Below are 23190 nucleotides of genomic sequence, written 5' to 3'. Positions count from 1 at the left end.
TCCTCCTCCTCCTCCATCCTGCAGAACGTGAGATGGAGTGGCTATGCCGGTGTGGCCGTGTCCGCCATGAAGAAAGCCTTCAGCCAGTGCAACCTCACCACGCTCTCCTCGCAGGTCAGTGAGATTCGGGCCGGACAGGAGGGGAAAAGGGGAAAATAAATAAATAAATTTTAAAAACCATCTGACCACAGAGATTGAAAATCTGTCGTATATACAAGTTCTTTATGAGCCTGAAATTGAATTTAAATAAACTATGACAGAATTAAATCCTCATTTAAATTCTTGGTTTGTTTTCTCATTATTACACTATTACACTCCCACTAATTCAGAATTTCAAACAGTTCTCTCCAGATGCATGGAATGACTTTTGATTATTAAGTCAGTTAGGATCCATTAGATTAAAAAAACATCCTGAATATTTTTAATGTTTGAGTCTGCAATCGTCATCAATATCACAGTCATTTTTGACTTTATTTAACTTTTGTTACATTCCATTGTGTGTTTTAATCAAAATAATGATTGTTTTTTTAAATCTCTCTCATGATTTCTTCTCAAACTTTATGTATTTTGCTAAAAGTCCTGCATTTTCCCACCCAGGACTTTAAAAACCACAGATGCAGATTTTCACTCCACATTATTACGAAGGCTCATTCAGAATGAATGAAGATGTTATTTCTCAGAGCCTCAGCTGAAAGAATGAATCAGGGCAGTCATGACACGAACCCACGCGATTCTTAAATAATTCTGTAAAAACCCAAAAGCTTCTGTGGTGAACGACAATAACAACATTGTTGAAACGTAAAACAAAGGTTTTTCCTCCCACTTCCCTCTGAGGTCGGCGTAAAACATATTAAGTACATTTGTTTGTTTTTTATAATCTGGAATTATCTGGAAAGCCTTTTCATGCGGTCAGGAAAAAACAAGTCTTTGTCGTTTCTTGTAAGATTCAGATTTTATTTTCTAAAGGCTTCATACGGGCTATGTTTATTTACCCTGGGAAATAGGAATATACTGCAGAGAAGGTGACGTTTGTCTTCGATGCCAACGCCAAACAGGCGCATCTAACATCAACAAAAACTCTTCTACTTCTTCTAACATATAAACTAAAAAGTTTGAGCTTTTTTCATTTTCATTTTCATCTCTATCATCTATCAACTGTCTTAATATCTTAGATTGTTTCTAATTTATTAGATCAAATGTTTGATGTTTCAAATTCAAATGTAATAAATCTATGAAGTATCAATGTTTGAATATAAAGATTTGCTTTTCAATTTGTAGTCATTTTAATGATCAAAGTGGAAAATGTTCACACATATTATAAGAAGCACAGACGCTGCATTGTGGATTTTATTTGTGTCACTGATAGTATCCATGCATTGGTAGTTTAGTTTAGTTTAGTTTAGTTTAGTTTTGTCATTGTGAAAATTATTAAAAACAATACAATACAGAACAAAAGTTTACAAATTCCTGCATGAAAGGCAGCAGGAAGAAGATTAAACTTATATAACCTGCCTCTTTATCACAAATAATAATTTTCCATTGAAAAATAAAAGCAAACCGTAAATGACAAACAACCAAAATGACTATAAAGTCATATAAAGAGGCCTCCAAAGACACTCTGGCTTATATTAAAACACACACACACATTAATATCACTGCTGAATAAAAACAATGTACCTTTGGAAGAAAAAAACAAAACAAAACAACTACCCTTTATAATATTGTGGAATTTTCGCATTACTTCACTTTATTTTGTACTTTTTTACCTTTGTTTTCGACGACGCCTGTCGGGTTTTTATGTCGTTTAAAGTATCAAGTTGTTGAGTAGTTTCAGATGAAAAAAGAAAGGAGGCTTTGTAAAACATACCCACACTTTTAAATGAAAAATAATCATAACTCATGACCTCCACGACGCACAGTGTTTTTTCGTTCCCGCGAAACAAGCGACTGGATGCAAAAAAAAAAGCAGGCGACTAAACGGGAGCCTTAGAACACATCAAAAGGAATGCGGCCGTCTGAAACGTCAGTATAAAATACGGCACTTAAAGGAAACCGCGCGGAAATAAGGAGAGGTTTGGAGGTGAGATCAAGAAAACTGTAAGACGGATCTCCGTATGTGCGGTGCTCACAGGCACAGCGAAGCCCCACATGGCTGTCAAGGAGGCGCGGGAGCGAGCGGTATTGATCCACCGAGCGCCGTTTCAGCTCAGCGTGGATCCGACCTGAAGGAGGCATCAGAAGGAAGCCTCACATATCAGCTCACCGCGTGAACTCTTCTCTGAAATTCACAAATGAGAAAGAAAGAAGGAAGGAAAGAAAGAAAGGAAAAAAAATGTGCCTCGACGAACCAAAGTTTGGGAACGAGTGCTGTGATTTTCAGTGAAACCTTTAGGAAAAATGGAAAGATCAAAACGCTTTAGTCGTTGTGTCTTGCTGTGGGGATTTATGACATTTAGGACTTTCAAAATAAAGAAATAAGAGAAAATAAGAAAATGGATCAAACTGAGCAACACAATGAAGCAACCGGGATCAATTCAAACCCCTAATAAGAATATTCTTCTCAATTATTTTATTTTTTTGCATAGATTTTAGTGTGTGTGTGTGTGTGTGTGTGTGTGTGTGTGTGTGTGTGTGTGTGTGTGTGTGTACATTGATAAATATAATATAACACAAAATGTATGCACTCTTGTTTCAGTTCATTATTGTAATGGTTGTACAGCAACTCATTTTCAATAAGATTGAGTTCCAAAATATTTCTAAGAAACTGTATGTTGCTGTGAAAAGTTAAATTAAAAAAAAAAAAAAATTGCGGCAAAAAACAAACAAAACACTGCTATATTTTCTTTTCTCAATCAAATATGAAGGAAAAGTGTAAAACTGACTAACTGACTAATTCATGTATAGTTTTTCAAAATTGAGTTACCACATGTGGAGTACTTCTATCCTCAAATGCAAAAATAAATCAAATTTCTTTTTCCCCCCCATTAAATCAAAATGTAGACTGATATTCTCTGTATTTCCTCTGAATAGATTCAAACTGCAGCTTCTCTAATGGTTATTAAAGCACCTCCTCTCTTGATCAAGCATGAATTTAAGTGCTTAAAAAACATTTTGCTGGCTTTAAAAAGCTGTATTGTCTGCCAGTGGCTGACTCACTGAATAAACACAACTTTGTACACAATTGCTATTTATGGCGTTTTAGAAAATGAAGAAGGTACTTGTGCCTCACCTTTTGAAGGTTTCCTCCCGTGTCTGCTGGCGGCAGGGGGTTTTATCTGCTTAGAAAATGAAAGGAAATATGCGTGTTTTTTTGCCCCCGGCTGCTTGTGTGTCTTTGATGAGCGTTCATGTTGCATCAGCGTGTTACATTTCAACATGTCTGACGTTTCCCCCCCCCCCCCCCCCCCGTCTCCTCCAGACCAAACTGGCCCTGCAGAAGCAGCTGACCAAGAGCCTGGCGACCGGCTTCCTGCCCGGGCCCCTGACCACGCCCACTCTGTGCACGCTGGCGACCAACCCGCTGGCCCTGCGCCACCCGATGGGCGCCACCGCCTTCATCCAGACCCCGTTCCTCAGCCCCGCCCTGTTCCGGCCGGCGCCCGGGCCGCTGCGGGCCACGCACACGCCCATCATCTTCTCCCCTTACTAGAGAGAGACCCCCCCCCCGGGTCCGAGTGTCCGCCCCGTCGTCCCTTTACCAAAAACCCGAGGCCCTCCTCCAGTGTGACCCACGCGACAAAAAAGGCCACGCCCCCAAACTATGCAGCCCCCCCCCCGCCCCCCCCCCCCCCCCCCGCCTGACTCGGCACGGGAAGAGTGCACAAGTCCTGATGCTCCGCAGGCTTTTGGGCTCTACGGCCGTTCTTATGGTAAAGGCCAAGTCCCCCCCCCCCCCCCCCCCCCCGTCATGCCTTCTTCCTGCTCCTCCTATACTGACCTCAGGAGCAGCACAGGCCTTCCAGACACTGACCGGTGCGCCCAGGCCGCTTTTATAGCCATCTCATGGGTCAACATGGTTTGGATTCTGGATATTATTGTGTAATTTATTAGAGAACAAATGTAGACAAGTGTAGTTGTATGTTTAGTGTGGTTGCCACAAAAAAAAAAAAAAACACACACAAAAAAAAAAAATAAGGTCCCTTTACTTGATGCTCTTTTTGTAAACTTGGTTGATTTGGAGAGAAGCTCCACGGCGGGTCATTATAAAGCAGCTGAACTCGAGCCATACCTGTGTGGCTGCACAGGCCAGTCTGGTTTAGTCCGTATTTTTGAACAAACGTGCGATTACCACCTGCTTTGTTGCGGTTCTGTCACTACGTGCTGTATGTCCATATGTTCAAACCCCCACCACCCCCCACCCCCTCACATCAGCACCGCGTTGCACCTGCAGTCCTCTGCCAAATAGTGCTCCCCAGGCCTTTAAGTCCCACTCCCTCCGACTCACATCTTAGTCACTGCCCCGCGGAATTATTCCTTCCTCCCCGTCGGCCTGTGATTAAGCTCTCATTAAGGTCCAGAAAAGGTCAGCTTGTCAACTTGACTTGACTTCAATTTACAAATCTGTCCCCAGTATTTTATTTTATTTTATTTATTTATTTTTTGCTTGAGTGCTCCATTCATGCGACAGAACATCATGTGCTTGTGGCATGAGACCCCCCCCCCCCCTTTTTTTTGGTTTTTTTTGCTTTTTTAGACGCCTTACATTGGAGAATGCCATTTTTTCTTTCACCCTGGTGACAAGTGCCCCCCCCCCCCCTCCACCCACCCACCGGCATCACCTCTGTGTTGCCCTTGATTTTCTCTGGCGTTATCTCAGCGTGAGATGATGAGCGGCGGGGAACGCGCGCGCCCTCCCCCCTCCCAACACACAACAGATTGAAAACTTGATGGGATTTCAGAGCATGATAAAAAATAAATAAATTAATAAATAAATAAACGTTCAGGTGGGGAGGCCGCTCAGCCTGCGTTTGACTGACATTGAGTTTGTGGCGTCTGCGCGCAGCGTGGGAAGGAACAAAGCACAGTACCATGGCAACCACATTAAAAGCACCTTAAAACTGATTTTTACTTACAAAAGCAATTGAAATTGTGTTGGTATCCATCTTTTTTTTTCTTTTTTTTTAAAGCTCTAGATGTACGTCTTACAATCCCATGTCAGTGAGAAGAAGAAGAAGAAAGAAAAAAAAACAATCAGGTGAACGTGATCATCACCTTTAAAGCAATACATTCGGTATGTTTATGTTTATGATGTGTTTTCAGTGTATTAATGGCTTTTTATCTATTCTATACTGTACACACCTGTAACAATGTGTCATGTGCTTCAACAGTTGTGACTCATTTCCAGCTTTTGGGGGGGGGGGGGGGGGGGTTTCAGGACCGTATGACATTGATGTTTCTTTTATATATTTTCTTTTATTTGTAATTTTTTTTACATTTTAGTGAAGCAGGAGGACGTTTGTGTGACTTCCACTGGGGAAAAAAAACATTGTTGCGTCATTGTTAAGTGATACGGATGTGCTCGCGTGCCGCCCCCCCCCCCCCCCCCCCACAGATACTCAGGGTATCTGCTGACATTCACCCAAAAGCAAACAGACTCTCTGCGAGGTCTCGTAAGGACTCGGCTCGCAGGCGTCATCCTCCCGTCAACGCCCGCCAAATCACGTCCTCTTGAATTGCGGCCACACAGCGAATCCTATGCATCTCATCATTGTGCAATACGTGTCGTGGTGTGTGACGCAGCGGCGCCACCTGTTGTGCTGACCCCGTAACTGCCATCCAGTGCTTAGTGCTTTGACAACAACAACAACAAAAAATCATCTCATGTACATTTCTGTTGAAGGACATGTAATGTGATTACACCCCCTCCCCCCTCCTCCCTCCTCCCCAGTCACTCTACTCAGTGAACCAGCCAGCCTTTAATCTTCACTGTTTGTTTGTTGGTTTTATCGCTCAGTGGGAGCTCTGACCTAAAGAACTGAAACTTTTCTTAAGAGAGTAAAATTTAAAAAAAAAGAATTCTAGATAAGGCAGATTATATGTAGAAATCATAGAGTAACTATAGAGATTTTACCAGAGTTGTTATCTGTATCATAATGAACTGCTATTATAGAAGAGAGTAGATTCTGTTATTGTAGGCTCTGTGCAACGTACAGGGAAGGACAAAAGTGCTTTGCTTTTCTTTTTACATTTGCTTATGTTACATGGTTTTACCAAGATGTTGTTGTTTTTTTAAAGTACAAGAGAAGAAAAAAAATTCAAAACAAACTTTTTTTTGTTTTTGTTTTATTTGGGGGGGGAGTGAGCTTTTTTCTTTTTCTTCTTGTTGACAATGACTGATTTAATAATAATAATAATAATAATAATGTTATTCAAGGCCTTTCTGGAGAAATACCCTACAGTCACATTAGCCAGGCCTTCTCAGGGGTGACCAGTTGAGCAAACATGACCATCCATTCAGGGTATCCCTCCACGGCTCCAGAGAGCAGGAAACACTGTACACGCGGATGGATTGACAAATAAAGACTTAAAAAAAAAAATATATATATATATATAAAAAAAGGACAAACAATACTTTCAGTGCTGTATGTTTGAGAGGAAAAGGGATGGATTTTGGTAAATAAAGCTTTTAGAACTTGTTACAAAAACAAAGGATTATGTAATGATCTGTGTGTGCATACGTGTGTCATAAAGAAAGAAAAGGAAAATAGCAGCCGGCAGCGCTTTAATTCTGATTTGGTTAGTAGTGTTGTGTGTGTGGGGATGTGAGAGAAATGACAGAAAGCTCAGACTCATGAATAAACGGCGACGGCATTAATGTTCAGATTTAGACAGATGAGCGTTTCATGTTTTCGTTATTCAGTTCATCGCAGGTGAATCCGGCTCTGATTCAGGATTTCCGCCTCCAGACACAAACAAAAACACACAAAAAAAACCCCACATTTTTTGTGTGTGATTTTGAGTTTTGCAGGTACGACTCTGCCGACAGCATCCTGACAGCATGTTCTCCCGCCAGCTCCACATTTCCCGGCTTTTCAGGAACAACTTGTGACAGCTGGACGGGCGCGCGGCCAAAGACACGGCGGCGAGAGCAAATGGAAACAAGTTGACGCTACCGTGTCGGCGCCGCGCCGCCCAGCGGGGGAGCGAAGCACTAATTCACCTGAGTGGCTGCTGTAGGTTTAGCCACGAGGCTAATCGTTATCTCCACAGATGGCCACCACAATAGATCGGACCGGCTCCGGTGACTGCGGGAAGATTTGAAGCAAAACAACGGCTCCTCCTGAATGGCGGCGCCGCCGTTGGACTCGCCATCCACACTGGGTTTGCCAGAATGTCTGAAACTCCCCGTGACAAAGTCTGTCTGCATGAAACGAGCCAAAACTCCCGACTCTCCGCTTTCAGTTTTAGTTACTTGGGCAGTTTTCTTGTCTGGTTTTCACGACGAGGCCTTCTGTTACGTATTGATTTTGTCATTTATTGTGTACCTCTTGGCCGAGTCGCCGTCCCTTCCGTGGCGCGGGCAGACGGACACCACATCCAGTTCAGCCCTTCCTGTGGTGCCAGTCAAAGCATCCAGTCCTCCGCGCACACCGACGCTGGCCATGTGGGGGAAAAGGACGCAGTGACCTTCGCCGTGACTCTGCTGCATTGATCCTTGATCGTATCTGATCGCTCTCCAAGGAGGAAGTGACACCCGCTCCCAATGTCAGGCAACATGACAAGACGTGCGCCAGTATAAACAAGGCTTGTATGTGGATTTCATCATCATCATAAAAAAATAACATTGTTCCCTTCGTGTCGTTTTGAACATTTTTGAGGTAATGGCAGTTTATCATGGTATCTTATCAATAGTGTTCCGTATTATTCAGAAGCTATTATGATACCTTTGGGGAAAATGGCTAAATATAAATGGTGAAACGCCATTTGGGGTTCAGTGTTTTGCTCAAGCACACTTCAACGTGTGGACAGATAGGGAATTTAATTTGCAACCTTCCGATTGATGATAGTAAACAAATTGAACAAGCGCATGTAAATCCATTTTTAGGAATGACTTTTGATGAAAAGCTCTGATTGGAAGCCGGATATAAATATATAAGTCAAAATTAGCAACCAAAAAATATAGGCTTAATGTGTAAATCCGTCAAGTCAATAATACTGAAAAAAAATGACTCGTGGACGATAAAGTAGTCGTACGCTGTAGTCTGCATGACAAAAGCTGAAAAAGACGATCCTAAAATCATCTGATTTTAAGAGAAACTTAAAACACACTAACACACTGAGAAAAAGCTGAATCAGCGCAATTTAAGTCGAACTAGAGCTACACTCGGTAGAGTGCAGACCTTCGCCAAAGCAGGTAGCATGTCAGCAGTTAGCTCATATCAATGCAAACCCAGATAGGTCAGGTAGCGACATCACTGTGTGAAACACTGAGCAGGAAGCGTCTCCATGGCAACAGATGCTGATCTTCTCCTTTTGGGGGGATTTATTCAAAAACTGTTCGCTGTTAACGTCCCAAAATCTAATCGATTGGTGCTTGGATGATGAAAAATCCTCCCTGAAGAGTTCATGCAATTTCAGTGAAAAAAATTTTGCGAACAGTTGGTAAAGTACATACATACACACACACACACAAACATACAAACATTTGTATTAAAACCCCAAGGTTGAGGAAATTTAAAGCAGTATGTTAATATATAATCAATATGAATGTTTGAAATGGAAGGAATAGAGACTTGCTGAGACTTTTTAGTTGAAATTTTAAACCCCCTAACTAATTTGTTTCCTTTGGATCCGCCATAGACAACAATTTACTTTAATGTGAAAATACACAGAGGGGAGTCTATTCAAATTAAATCGAATAATTGAGAAATTTTGTCTCACTGAAATGATAAAAATTCAATATAAGAACATATTCAGGTCATCTTGGGTTAAAAGCTTCAAGCAAGAAAGTTGCTTTAAGGAAACATCATCCCATCACGTACCAATGATGCTCTATTGAGAAAAAAGAAAAAATTTTAAAAATGACTTTCAGGCATTAATGAGTAAATAGCGTGTACAAATAATTACTGTCATATTTTGCAGTCAAGACGATGGCTGTCTCCGAAACACAAACAAAATATGGTGGAATACACTGAAAACACAAAGCCGTCAGCGCGGTTCCATCAGTGTTGCTCGTGAGTCATTGGCATTTTTTAACGATACAAAACAAAGTGGCACAAATGGAGGGGACATTAATTTGAGCAGTGGAATAAATCAATTTGCTCTTTATTTGTTCTAAAGCACTTTGTTGAGCCTAAATGTTCTTTCTTTTTTTTTCTTCTTTTTTTTTTATTGACTGCTTAGGAGACGTTTTGTCAACATGTCGGACGTGTAAAACCTCCCTGAATGCACAAACAGCCTGGCGTTGCTCCCGATCAGAGCGCCTTTAAAGCTTGACTTATGAAGATGAAATCATTGTGTGCTTTCAGGACAAGGCGGCCCCGTCTCTGACGATCGCGAGCATGACAGCTGACATTTGACATAACTGATGGCTTTGGGGCGGCTGATATTTCCAGCCGAGAAATAAAGGCCAGACGGAGCAGAGAACAAAGGTGACGCTGCCGTTTGAGACGTACGTGTTCAATGCTTGGTGGGGTGGTTTTGTTTATCTGACGCCTGGTGAAGGGCTGCTGTGGGGAGAGGGTCAGAGCCGCCGCCGCTCGCCGGGTCGGAGTTCATCTCCTCGTCACCAGAAGAGGGAAAGAAAAGGGAGCATGAAATGTGATGTATTTTATGGGTTCCTGGGAGAGCCGGAGCTTCAGCCGCTGTCAGGCAACAGGAAATCTGCATTACTGATAGCAACGACCCAATGGCCCCTGCTTTGTTGTCGCGGGGCTTAAAGGGGTCAGATCATTACAACTTTTCAACACTTTCACATGGTCTCATTGGTCCAAAAACACTATATTCAAAGTTTACTGCCCCTAATCCAGTTTCCCCTTGATTTTCTCCATTAGAATATTGGATGATAGGAGCTGCATTCAGAATCTGCTGTGTCTGTGTGAGCTGGACTGGCTCCGCCCACACACGCCCATCTATGGGAAGAGGAGGAAGTACTTCCTCTCGTGGTGCCATGTGCCAGAGCAGAGCTGTGTGATTGCGGGAGGAGTCAAAGGGGGAGGAGCCAACCTTGATTGTGATTGGCTAAACCCCCGATGACACTATATAGGGTTTGATTTCTGATTGGCTGGTTGGAGCTACACACTTTTTAAAACCTGGAACAAGCCAGGGAGAGAAAGGACACACTTTCTTCACTTCTGGGGTAATTTTTACCTTTGGAAAACATTAGAAAGTGAGTCTTACATAATATGACCCATTTAAAACAAATATGTACCAGATTGTATGTCATTTACTTGGATTCAAGTATTAGTTCTTCACTGGTGCTCACCATTCTCCACCATCCAATTAATATTAAAAGTCCTATACTATGCAGTTTTTCAACAATTTCACATCGGTGTCAGAGGTCCAACAACATTGTATTTAAAGCTTATTTCCCCAAATCCAGCCTTGGTCCTGAATTCCGGCCGGTCTAAAAGTCCCTCGAGTGAGTTCTAGTGAGAACAGGCTGTTTCACACTCACTTCATGCTCCCGCTGCCGAGAAGATCAATGTTGCCAGATTGGGAAGGTTTCCACTCAAATGTTCTCAAAGTTTGTATTACCTCTTCTCTTTGTTTAAGTAGTGCAGTTTATTTAGTACTCATTTAATAGTTTTACAGTTTTAACAGGGGTTTCTCGAGGGGCTGCGATCTGGGCTGGTTTTTCTTGAGGTGAGCAGGTCTTACTTTGTGTTTGGGCGCTAATGTTTACATTGGATTTATCGCTATGGCTCCTATAAACACTGTTGTTCAACCAGTTTGAATCATAATTCGACCCAGAAGGAGAAGCTCCTGAAGACGACAGTCGGAGCTAAAGCTCGCTATGGCTAACTGTTAGGATTTTTCATACTGAATTTTTTAAACTGAATAATCTTTGAAGGTTTTTATCTACTTGTGGGAGGCTCAACGCGGGTATCCACTTCCAGAGAGAGTGGTTATTTGCCCACATGATGTCATTAAGGGAAAATCTCCAATTTGTCTGTATGAGCACACAATGTCTGATGACTCTTTATTTCTCCTTTCTTCATTCCTGGAGAATAATCTTGCAGGACATAAATGCACCTTTTGAAAACTGGCAGACTTGTAAGGGTGTAATTTTGCATTTAAAACAAAGAAAAAAAAGCATGAAAATATCCGGGAAATAATTGTTTCTTGGCTGTTTCTCAATTTCACCGAAAGATAATTTTGCACATAACGGAGGGCATTAATACAACCGCAACAGGCATTTAATGGCAACATAATTGTATTCATTTCTACATAATGAGATGCAAATAACATGAAACACACAAATGATTATATTCATTAATGGGGGAACATGTTTTCCCAGCAGGATTTTACTTTGAACTTTTATGAAAAAAAAAACAACGTGATGAATAGGAATATATGTTAACGCTTCATTATTTCAGAAAAAACACATTTTAAAATTGAATCTATAATGGAAACAAGTCGTATCTATTAAAGAAACAAATTTAAGCTTCAGTGCAAAACCATGCATTTATCAGGAGCAATTATCTGGAAATAAAGAATCCCTGGAAGTACATAACTGCTCTCGTCTGCCGGTACTGAGTGGCTGAACTGGAAATGTCTCCTTTGAGGAGGGTGATTTTAAAAGGAGGCAAAATGGTGATAAATCCTGCTGCCACCTCCCAGATAAATCCACACTGAATGCCAGGTTGACACATTGACGCCTTCCAGGAGTGTCGGCTTGGCTCTCAGTGACACAACATGATCACTGAGATGTCCTGTCCTCATCACAAATTATCACATCGGCTCGGTTTGGTCGTTAAAAAGAACATGACTGAAAGGAAACGGTACACGGTGGCATCCTCTGGCGAAACCGCGGGAAGCATGATATAATTCGGAAATGCTACACCTCAGGTTTTCTCATCATGTTGCATTAATCTCAGCAGAAAATCGCTCCAATTGCTCTTTTATATCCTATAAATTCAGCCATGCGGTAGATTTGTGTTCGCCAAAATCTGTGATGAGTTTGAAGCACAAACTCCCAGACGTTGGTAAATTATTCCTCAGGACTAAAGAAATGTGTGCACATACTGTGTGTGTGATGTGGTGTGTGTTTGTCACATCATATCAGAGAATGTCAGCTTTCATTTAAGAAGAACACAATTATAGAACACAGTGCAGTGAACACTGGATCAGCTGCAGTGTTCAACCTTTTTCTTTTTACAATATTATAATATTACATCAAAATCAGTTCTGTTAAACATCAGGAGAATGGACCAAAACTGAAAAAAGAAAAAAACAATGCAAAGAAGACATACACTTTTTAATGTACCACATTATCTATAATGGTTTATAACAGTAATAAGTGTCGCCATAGCCTGTGAGGCCCCAGAAGTGAAGAAAGTCTGTCATTTCCCTCACTTGCTCCACTTTTTAGTGAACAGAGGTGAATTCAGGGAATTCAGTAGAATTCACTCAACTGGCTTTTAGACTGGATTAAATTCAAGACCAAGGCTGGATTTGGTGAAATACACTTTGAATACAACATTTGGACCTCTGACAACTATGTGACATTTTGGGGAAAAACTGTATAATAGGGTACATTTAAATAAAGGAATAACCGTTTCTAATGATTTTAATGGGGATCCTATAGCAGACACAACATGCACACTAATGAATGACTCAGTCACCATGAAGCGTTAACATCAGTCTGGGATGCTGAACCCTGTAGAAAGCATGTTGTAACTTACATTTATAAGCTGTTGCAAACAAGCTTTTATATATTTGAAGATAAAGCACAAAGTCAATTGATTTGTTGCATTTTTGCATGCCAGAAAGTTCAAACTGCTTCAACACAAGCTGTGATTAAATGCATTGTTTTGAGAGTTTTTGCAGTATTTTTGCAAAAGGAGACTATGTTATGAATACGCTTTACCATTTTACAACAAAACAAAGAGAGATATTGGACTTTCTTACATTTAAAAGTTATTGTGCTATATTGGAGTTGCACTTCCTCGTTGTGACCACCAGAGGGCAGTAGACACCTAGGATCCCAAACGGTCAACGTTCAACTCACAGGGAAGGAAGGCATATATAAATCAATACTATTAATATCGACCAGGCGTTTCGAAATAACACCACTGAATTCGTCTGTTTAATTAATGTGTTTATAAAGCACACTCAGATCGTGACACAAACGGCGACTAAATACTTTCAAAGTAAATCAACGACATAAGTGAATCAGAAAAATCAGTTTGTATCAGTTTGAGCTTTATTCACACGTTTTTTTTCCTTTTGTGGAACATTGAACAACATGTTATTCTCCAAATATAAGGAAAAAAAACGTTTGTTTGTGCTTAATTACATCAATCATAACACAACCACCGATTTTAACAAGTTCTAATTTGTTCACAAAACAAACGAATGCCATCGCTCAGAATATTTACACATAAAAGGCTGACATTCATGGAAAAAATGTTACATGTAACATTCCCTGGCACAAACACACAAGTTCTCAAGACACTTATAGAACATATTCCTCAATTTATTCAGTGAATCAAACATGAAAAGCTGCTTCGATCTGACATCAGAAAACTGTTCAGTAATCCACGTGTGTCCACGATTGCCTTGACATCTCAGGGAAACCACACCGGAGTGATTTTTATCAGTGGTGTTGTTAACAATAGAGTTAAGAAACGTCGAGGATGGGCTCGACACGTGTGAATCTCGACAGAGAATAGTGTAACAAACCTCCAGATGGGTTACTGTTCAGCATCAAAAAGGTTCCTGAGCGAGAGATTCAGTAACACTTGACACCTCTGTGATTTATCATTCCGTCTCAGAGGAAATACTCTCCGGAGTCCTGATCTGACTGTCGACCATCAGCAGTTTGACGACAATCAGCCCGTCGCCTAAACATGATTTAGATTTGGTGAGTCTGATAAGTTCACCAAACGTGTTTTTCTCAAGTAAAAAGCGCGTGCAGTCATAGATAAAAGTAGAAGTTCACCAAACATCACATACAGATGCGACACGAGCTTGTTCGTGGTACAAATGCAGGTCCCTTTAACAACACCACCCTCCTTTTGCCTCCCTCCCCGCCTCATCCAGACGCGACACGGAGATCTAGCTGTCTGTGGAGCCGCCGCCTTTGTTCTTGTTGCGGCTGAGCGGGAAGGTGGACTTGCTCTGCGGCTGCGTCATCTTGCTGGCCAGGTAGACGAAGGGCTCGATGAGCGTGCGGCGGTCGGCCACCGACACCTCCCAGAGACGCACCTTCTCGTTCTTCGCCCAGTTCTGGGCCATGTTGGTGTCGATCCTCCTCTCGTCCTGCTTGTCCAGCTTGTTGCCCAACACGACAATAGTCACCTAGAAACGGTTGACAGATTTAATGGCGAGTTGTCTCACTGCGCTTAAATAGGAGGAGGAGGAAAGAACGTTCAAACGATGTGTTCGTGTGTCTCATCCCGGACATGACTTTATAAAAGCCCGGAGTCGCTGCTCAACCCAATACGGAGCTTAGAACTAGAGATAAGACTGATTGAATATCGGTTCCCGGCTTCAATGTGGACGTAATTAATAGATCAGATATCAGATATAAAGTTTTATTCTCACTTGGTGGACGTGTCACTTTCTGGCCACGAGGCGGCGTCAAGATAAAAAAGAGGCCTTGAACCTTAAAGTTGCTTCAGCAACAAACCTACTTGACTCATGCCAATCAGCCAGAGCATTGTTGTTCAGAATTTATGTTTTTAGAGAATGTTGATTTTTTTTTTTCTTACACTTTCAATTTCAAAGATTTAATATGAAAAACTTTTACGCCCGTTGCTGCTCCCTGTATGTATTGTGACGCCAACGTGATTCAAGTAAATCTACAATCATAATAATCACTGAAAGAAATATATACATATCGGAATCAGTATTGGCACATATTTATCAGAATCAGAACCGTAAAAAGTGGATTGGTGCGTCCCTACTTATAACAACTGACAATCTAATGTCTATATAGGCTACATAATAATCCATTCTAAATTTTAAATGACATATTTAAAATATATTCACTTGTTTTTTTTATCATGGGTCCACTATGAATAGACAAGACGGTGCTTAATCAATAAAAAATGGTTATTGTGTTTAGCCAGTGGATCCTAAACTGTATTTATCTGCTTTTTGGTACTTTTTTAATTGTCAAGTCGCGAGAAACTGTCAAGGGATTACGCCGTGTGCATCTGATCCATCTGCAAATGTCTCACCCTATTTCAATATCATTACGGTCAGCGCTCACCTCCTTCTTGTCTCTGTGACGATCGATGTCTTTCTTGAGGGCTTCCATTCGCTTGAAGGACTCCTTGCTGTCGATGCTGTAGACCAGCACGAAGCCGTCGGCGAAGGTGTAGTAGTGTCGGGGGAACTCCATCCCATCGCGGAGCCCGCGGGTGTCGTAGAAGCGCACCTGCTCTCGCGTGCCGCGGTCGGTTTCTACGGAGCCGATGTAGATGTCCTCCAGGGTCTCCATGGGCTCCGAGCCTGACAGACGTCAAGACAAAGATGGAGTGAACAGAGTGAAAACTGCAAAAATGAGTTGAGTCAAGACTGGAACAGTAAACCGAGTCCGTGGTTCCCATGGTGACGCTGGTGTTCAGCACCTCACCTGTTCCCAGGTGAAGTGCTGAAGTCCATCTCCACGTCGGAACGGGAGAACGAAGTGGAGACCGGGGGAAAATCCACAATCGTCTCCTTGGCCTTTTTTCATGCTGATGCAGAGATTTATTTTCGTTTTACCAACTCCACAGATGTTCCACCTGGTCTTTGTATTGGGTATCATAGCTGTTGGTGGTAATGCTACCCACCACTGGTGTGTGGTCTGCAAACTTCACTATATGACAGCTTGGGTGTTTGGCAGAGCCAATTTCCATAAGTACACCACATGACCAGGTATGCTCAAAGTAGACCATTTTAAACAAATCAAGGATTTGTCATAAGAACTTTCAAACGAGCAAAGATGGATGACGTGCGTCTGGTGAAACCTGCTCTCCCCTGTAATGTGACATTGAAACATACCTGCTACATGGTTGGCATACAGTAACTGTTCCAACACAGCCGTCTTCCCCACAGCTGCCTGGCCGCACACCACCACTTTGCAGCTTTTTCCCATGACGGTGTGTCACTGTCCTCTCTCCACGATCTGCTCATTAGAGACACATTCACGAACCCGATTACGGCACCGACCCAGCAATGCATGCTATACGAGAAGCTATGGGGATATAAATATAATGTTGTTGTTAAATTAGCTGACAATTGGGGGTTTTTTAGGATTCGACTTCAAAAACATTAGCTTAGCATTTACTTTAGCGTTAGCTTCCATGACATATTACACCAACAAGAACATAAACTTGCGCATCTCTAATTACATTTTAAACAATCTAATATTGAAAATCATTTGTTGGGGGTACTGGCTTCATGGGTATCCGTACATATTAAAAAAAAATACTTGTTTTTACCTACGAGGCGCTTGCTTTCCTCTCCAAGCGGCCGACTTCCTGTTTACAGTCTACGTCACGACTGCAGTCCGAGGACACGCCCCCTTCTCATTGACGGCAAAATGGCGACGGAGAGCTGTGATGCTGTGAACATGGACCCTGACATCGACCTGCTCAGCGACGAAGAAATTGAACGGTGAGGCGAGTCACATCCCCGCTGACAGCTGCCGAGAGGCGCCCACAGGGCCTCCTCGTCCGGGTTTGTGTGGATAAACGCCAGCGTCGCGTTAATGTTGCTGTCGCATTACGAAAGCTAACTGACGAGCCGCGCCGCCGCTCACTGTTTCGCAAAATTTGGAAACCGTCTTGCTCCCCCCCCCTCTTTAAAAGCTCACTGTGCTGCTTTCAAAGACGCTGTGAGGAGTCTAATTCTAGTGGGAAGCGAGGGTTGACATGGTTGACAGTGTCACCAGTGCAGTGAATGGCAGCAGCTGGTTAATGACAGATTGACTCAACGTGGTCATGATGCAGAAGCACGAAGAGAAGTAGTGGCGGTGGCCCACGGCAGGGTGTCATATGTTCCTGGCTCTGCTCGAACTGCCAGCTGCACTAAAATAGACACCCCTGCCCTGCTGTTTGGGCTCTTTCTATGTTTAGCTGACTCCGGCAACGAGCAAACGCCTCCATACATTCTCACTCGTCAGTGGAAACGTCGACGCGGACGTGATGACCGTCCACGTTTCACCACAAAAGCTCCTTTGCATTAGTCCTACCTGCTCCTGATCACACGTTTTGTTTTCTCACCATCCCACAGGGAAGCAGAGGGCTTCAAAGAGCAAGGCAACGCCTTCTACATCAACAAGGACTATGGGGAAGCCTTCAACTATTACACCAAGGCCATTGGTAATAACGCCTAAAAGTTGTTTTGGTTTCCCTGTTATTTATATGCATTCCCTGGTGTGGATCGTTATGTTTTTCCCATTGATGAATCTTGATAACTTATTACTTTTGCAGACATGTGCCCCAAAAACGCAAGCTATTATGGGAATCGTGCAGCCACACTCATGATGTTGTACCGGTACAGGGAGGCTCTGGAGGACGCCCAGCAATCAGTGCGACTAGACAACACCTTCATGAAGGTTGTTTTTTTTTTTACCTTCTCTTTGTGGCCTTCCTGTGCCGCGACGTTTCCAGCCAGTCTTTACCTATCTTTGCATGATAAAAGCGCTCTGCGATCAGCGGTGACCCGTAAATGACTTAATCATAGGATGCAGTTTAACTTTTTTATTTCTTAAACTTCGGGACGTGTAAACTGTAAATGTGTGACTCACAGGGTCATCTGCGGGAGGGCAAGTGCCACCTGTCCCTCGGTAATGCCATGGCTGCCAGCCGCTGTTTCCAGAGGGTTCTGGAGCTGGAGGCAGACAACGGCCAGGCCCAACAGGAAGTGAGCTTAAAAGAGCATCGATGACGCAGCTTTCATACAAGTACCCATACGAGAGGCCATTACACGGACCAAAAGTCATCCGGTTAAATAGCCGACCCCCGATTATATTTGCACCATATAAACGATGGGCTGCAGTCCAGTTCTTTTGATCCGCTTATAGTCCATGTAAATGTGACAATCTGATCCCGAGAATCGAACAATCATTCAGTCAAGGCCACTGTATAAATACAGCTAAAGTTGGTGGTTGTCACTAATTCTCAAAACGTCTGCTGGCAGCTGAAGAACGCGGAGGCCATCCTCGAATACGAGAGAATGGCGGAGATTGGATTTGACAAGAGAGACTTCAGGATGGTGAGCGTCTCAGGAGTTGGGCTCATTCAGTGCACCGTAGTGACGATGAACAAGAACTTGAATCAGCCTGTGGTTGTGTTCTAGGTTGTGTTTTGCATGGACCGTGCCTTGGACTTCGCCTCCGCTTGTCACAGATTCAAGATACTGAAGGCAGAGTGCTTAGCGCTGCTGGGACAATACCCCGAGGCCCAGTCTGTCGCCAGGTAAGGGACTCCGATTAACATAAGTGCCACCCCACACTCTCCACAAGAGCTTGAGGGAGTTGCAGGGAAGTCTCCGTATTGCCTCTGCGACCTTGTTGCCGACTTTATGGGAAATAAGATCCAACTCTAATTCCAACAATATGATGGAGAGTCAAGCAACTTGTCGTCCCGCCCCGTGCTGGCCATGTGACAGACTTCCTGTCCACCACAGTCTGAGTCATGCCGGAGGTGAAAAGAAGACGAGGCACATATTTTCTGCTGTGTACTGAAGCGTTTCTGTGGGTCGGCACTGGAGAGAGACACAATCAGGTGGTAGAAGCTAGAAGTCCCTGTTGAAGTTCCTCCACCAGAATCCACATGGAAACATTTTCTCTGACAAAGTCTGGCTTTCTTTCAGGCCGAATCAGTCGACTATTGACATTTCCGATTGAGCTGCCGCCACGCCATCTTTCATTACCCAGAAAGGCCTTGCGGCAGGTTTCCCAAGATGACATCAGTTAGCCGCGAATCCTAAACACAGTTTGGTGTCTACAAGTTCCAGTTTGCTTGTAAACACATCATCTTTGAGAAACTGCTGGTTGAAAGTTAGTGGAAATGAGTGGTGATGGTCTTGTTTTGATGTATTGATTTATTATATACGGAAGTGAGGCCTTTTATGAGAAGTAGATTTTAAGTAGGGATTCTAGGGATTTTACTGCAGAAGTCCTAGACGGGTATATGAAGGCATATCTTCATGTCTCTACTTTGTGGTAGCTTCTTATCTTCCAATCTGCATTTAAGGAAGGATTTAAAGCGATACAGCCACATCTGCTTTTGACTTAATTTATTCAACGCTTCTGCAGGTATGTTTTTTTTTTTTTTGCATTGAAATGTATGAAAATAGCAGGCTTGGTGGGCGTGTCACTTGTTGGCCACCAGGTGGCGTTTCGATCAGGGGGTCTGCAACCTCCATGACGAAAAGCCATTTTTGTGATTTTCTTTTTTTCTCTCCCCTCCAAATAATCCCATTTATTAAAAAAACAATTCGTTGGCAGAAATTGTGGCTCAATTAGCTCCCGTGGGACACCGGGAAGCTCGTATTCCAGTGGTTTTTCAATGAGATGTGTCCCTTTTGTCGGTGTTTTCCGTCCCGGTGCAGTGACATCCTGCGGATGGACTCCACGAACGCAGACGCCCTGTACGTGCGCGGCCTCTGCCTGTACTACGAGGACTGCATCGACAAGGCCGTCCAGTTCTTCGTCCAGGCGCTGCGCATGGCTCCCGACCACGACAAGGCCCGGCTCGCATGCAGAGTGAGGAATTCACCGGATCGTCGTGTTTTGTTTCTTTGGTTTGTTTTGTTTTGTTTTGGGGTTTTGTTTTGTTTTTTTTTCCAACAAGATTCTCTCCATACAACCGAAATGAAAACGATTTGCCTGTCTTGTGTGTGTCCAGAACGCCAAAGCGCTGAAGGCCAAGAAGGAGGAAGGGAACAAAGCGTTCAAGGAGGGGAACTTTGACGCGGCGTACGAGCTTTACTCCGAAGCGCTGACAATAGACCCCAACAACATCAAGACCAACGCTAAGCTGTTCTGTAACAGAGCCACTGTCGGCTCCAAGGTGAGCGGCGCACGCGCGAGAAATGATGCCGTCCACGCCATACCCATGGCGCGTCGTTTTTAAATAAGACCGTCAACTGACGGCGGCGGTAAATGACTTTGTTGACCGTGATCACAATAAGTTCAGAATTATCTGTTTAGCTGTTTTGTTGTGCTTCAATTCAAAGTTTTTTGGGGGGTTTTTTTGGAATTGATTCTCGAGGATGGAAGTCGATGCACAATATGGCTTTTATTTTAATTTTTTTGTTTGTTTTTGTGTTGTTTTTCTTTCCTGTTTCCTCATGTTCCTCGGAGCCGCCACGTTGTTTCCGCACCAGTAGGTTGCCGTGTTTGCTTTTCTCTTCCTGCCCCCTGTGGTCACACATTTCCTTTTTTTTTCTCTCTCTCTCTTGCCCTCTCCCTCTCTCTCTCTCTCTCTCTCTCTCTCTCTCTCTCAAGCTGAAGAAACTAGAACAGGCCATTGAAGACTGCACAAAGGCCGTCAAGCTGGATGAGACCTACATCAAGGCCTATTTGAGGAGAGCGCAGTGGTACGACACAGAAATTGAACCTTTATCGTAGTAGATTTTTTTTTAAACATTTATTTACCCCCCCCCCCAAGTTTGTGCTTCAGTCTAACTGGCCGTATTGCAGCTACATGGACACGGAGCAGTACGAGGAGGCCGTGCGGGACTACGAGAAGGTTTACCAGACGGAGAAGACGAAAGGTGAGAAACGTTTTCCGGCGCCGCTTCTCGCCGCCGCTCACTTAACGCTCGTCGATGTCTCTGTCGTCCCAGAACACAAGCACCTCTTGAAGAACGCACAGCTGGAGCTGAAGAAAAGCAAGCGGAAAGATTACTACAAAGTGCTGGGGGTGGATAAGAACGCCACGGAGGAGGAGATCAAAAAGGCGTACCGCAAGCGAGCACTTCTACATCACCCAGGTGCTTCTCAGGCGACGCTTCACACAGTCCCAGCCTTCTTGACCTCCACCTCCACCTCCTCCTCCTCCTCCTCCTCCTCCTCCTCCTCCTCCTCCTCCCGTCACATGTGCAGTCCAGGCCGCTTTTGAAACCCAGGGGTCATTCGCTTTTCTCCCCGTCCTTCCAGACCGCCACTGCAGTGCCACTCCAGAGGTGCAGAAGGAGGAGGAGAAGAAGTTCAAAGAGGTGGGCGAGGCGTTCAGCGTGCTGTCGGACCCAAAGAAGAAGTCTCGCTACGACAGCGGACAGGACCTGGAAGACGACGGCATGAACATGGGAGGTCAGTGGAAGGATCAAGCTCAGTCGTCTCTGGAGGGGGGGGGGGGGGGGGGGGGGGGGGGGTGTTTGGCTTTGGGTTTTTTTCTTTATAGCTTCTTGCTTCCGTTTTGTCTCCCGGCAGATTTCGATGCCAACAACATTTTTAAGGCGTTCTTCGGCGGCCCGGGAGGATTCAGTTTTGAAGGCAATTCCTGAACCTTTTTGTGTCTTGTCGTTTACGTCCGACACCTCCGCGACTGACGTGTACCTTCTTCTCGTTTGCTTGCAGCCTCCGGACCCGGGAATTTCTTCTTCCAGTTTGGTTAATTGTGGGGCGCCGCTCCCCCAACGTTCACTTGCATCAGGATTTTTTTTCAACAAAACGTCAACCCCCCTCAACACCGTCACCCATGTTTAATGACTGACCGCTCACGAGTCAGATTCTTGTCTATGCCAGTTGACTTGAGTGTACGCATCCGAAACCAATTCAAAGCCCGTCGCAGCGAGGACGCCGCCGCCGCCTCCGCCGGTCGGTCCGAGTTGATAGGCTTCCTGGTTTTCTTCCTTCTTGAGTGAAACAAGCTTGAAAGTCAGTAATGGCTACCAACACTGGTCCAACTCAATCCTCTGGATTGTTGTGATATGGAGAGATTGTGCAGCTATTGTGTCTGAGCTTTTAGCGATACAAGCAGGAAGTGCCGTCCCGGGGAAACCTTGAGATTTTTTTGGGGGGGGGGGGGGGGGGGCTGCATGAAAATTGCTCCGTGTTGTTTTGTTTTTACTTTTTTTCTTTTGACAGCAAAGTCGCTGAGCAAAACCACTCCTCCCACTTTTCCAAGAACCTGTCAGACAGACAGTTGGCTGCTAAGAATTCGCACTGAGGACCCCCCCCACCCTCCCCACCCCATTCTGATCACTAACATTTCATCACTTTATTGTAAACTGACAGCAGCGGGGAGCCGAGACCGACACGTACCGTACAGCAAAGCACACTTAGAAAAGGATTGCAGAGGAGAGACGGCGACGCCGTCTTCAGTACCAGCAAAGGCCTCCTTTCTTTTCACGTTTTTTTTTTTTTTTTTTTTTTTTTGAATATGTATATTTATTGTAAATTTGCTGTCTGAAACTATCCATGTAAGATGAAGACTCTCTTCTGTTCGGAAACAGGCACCCTTTACAAGCATGTCTTTGACACAAAGAAGAAAAAAAAAAAAAAAAAAAGCACTCAGGAAGAGAATTATAATTGTTGCTGGGTCTGCATGAAATATTGTGCTGAAAAGTGTTTATGCTGTTAACTGTTACTTGACCGTGACGCAAGCGCTGTGATTTTACTCAAACGCAACAGATTCTTGAACAAATTCAACTGTAATATCACATTATTTAGTGATGTGTGTTTGCCGTTGTCCAAGAACGTCGGGCACTGTGTGACGATTGAAACCCGGTAATGTTTATTTATTTCCTGACGAGTGAAAATTGCTGCGCTGGGTGAAGAAAAGAAGAGCCTCTTCATCTTTTTTTTTTTTCGCTTTTTATTGTTTTGTTTGTTTGTTTTTTGCCCTGTTACTGGTGAAAACCATCCTCTCTGTCCTTGAAAATTACCAGCCGTGTCAAATAAAGTTGGCCTCTTCTGGGTTTCCCCTGATTGTTTTTTTTTTTGTTTCTTCTTCTTTGACTGCAGTTGATTGTTTTTGAACAATGCGGTAAACTAACACTAGAGGGCCCTTGTCACCCATCACGTTAGTGTTTGCTGTTGCTAGGATACCAAAGTGACCAGCGCTTGGGCTGCTGTGTTAA

At 43.6% G+C, this 23190-nt stretch overlaps 3 protein-coding genes across 3 annotated transcripts in view; 2 read left to right on the top strand and 1 right to left on the bottom strand.

The window, feature by feature from the left end:
- The window catches only part of znf385c (zinc finger protein 385C), a gene marked incomplete at its 3' end in the record, with an annotated part of 155742 nt that extends 152093 nt beyond the window's left edge, over nt 1–3649 (top strand). The window contains 2 exon segments of the mRNA XM_080511423.1: nt 25–114; nt 3419–3649. Coding sequence (XP_080367549.1) covers nt 25–114; nt 3419–3649 — 321 coding nt within the window.
- A 9705-nt stretch (nt 3650–13354) lies between these two features.
- nkiras2 (NFKB inhibitor interacting Ras-like 2) lies at nt 13355–16732 on the bottom strand. Its single transcript, XM_080511372.1, has 4 exons — nt 16596–16732; nt 16156–16279; nt 15380–15621; nt 13355–14463 (listed from the first exon to the last, which is right to left on the bottom strand). The coding sequence occupies exons 2-4, from the start codon at nt 16247–16249 to the stop codon at nt 14221–14223; spliced, it is 579 nt and encodes a 192-aa protein (XP_080367498.1). The 5' UTR covers nt 16250–16279; nt 16596–16732; the 3' UTR covers nt 13355–14220.
- Nucleotides 16602–23030, top strand: dnajc7 (DnaJ (Hsp40) homolog, subfamily C, member 7). Its single transcript, XM_080511371.1, has 14 exons — nt 16602–16770; nt 17389–17477; nt 17589–17713; nt 17908–18021; nt 18298–18372; nt 18457–18575; nt 19714–19867; nt 20010–20174; nt 20612–20703; nt 20807–20880; nt 20953–21099; nt 21266–21418; nt 21539–21601; nt 21686–23030. Exons 1-14 carry the CDS (start codon nt 16697–16699, stop codon nt 21721–21723), a joined length of 1482 nt encoding a protein of 493 aa, XP_080367497.1. The 5' UTR covers nt 16602–16696; the 3' UTR covers nt 21724–23030.
- Nucleotides 23031–23190: the final 160 nt, after the last annotated feature.

This window comes from Blennius ocellaris (assembly GCF_963422515.1).
Source record: "Blennius ocellaris genome assembly, chromosome: 16".
NCBI lineage: Eukaryota > Metazoa > Chordata > Actinopteri > Blenniiformes > Blenniidae > Blennius > Blennius ocellaris.
The sequence above is the reverse complement of the archived record's forward strand: the minus strand, read 5'-3'. Positions and strand labels throughout refer to the sequence as shown.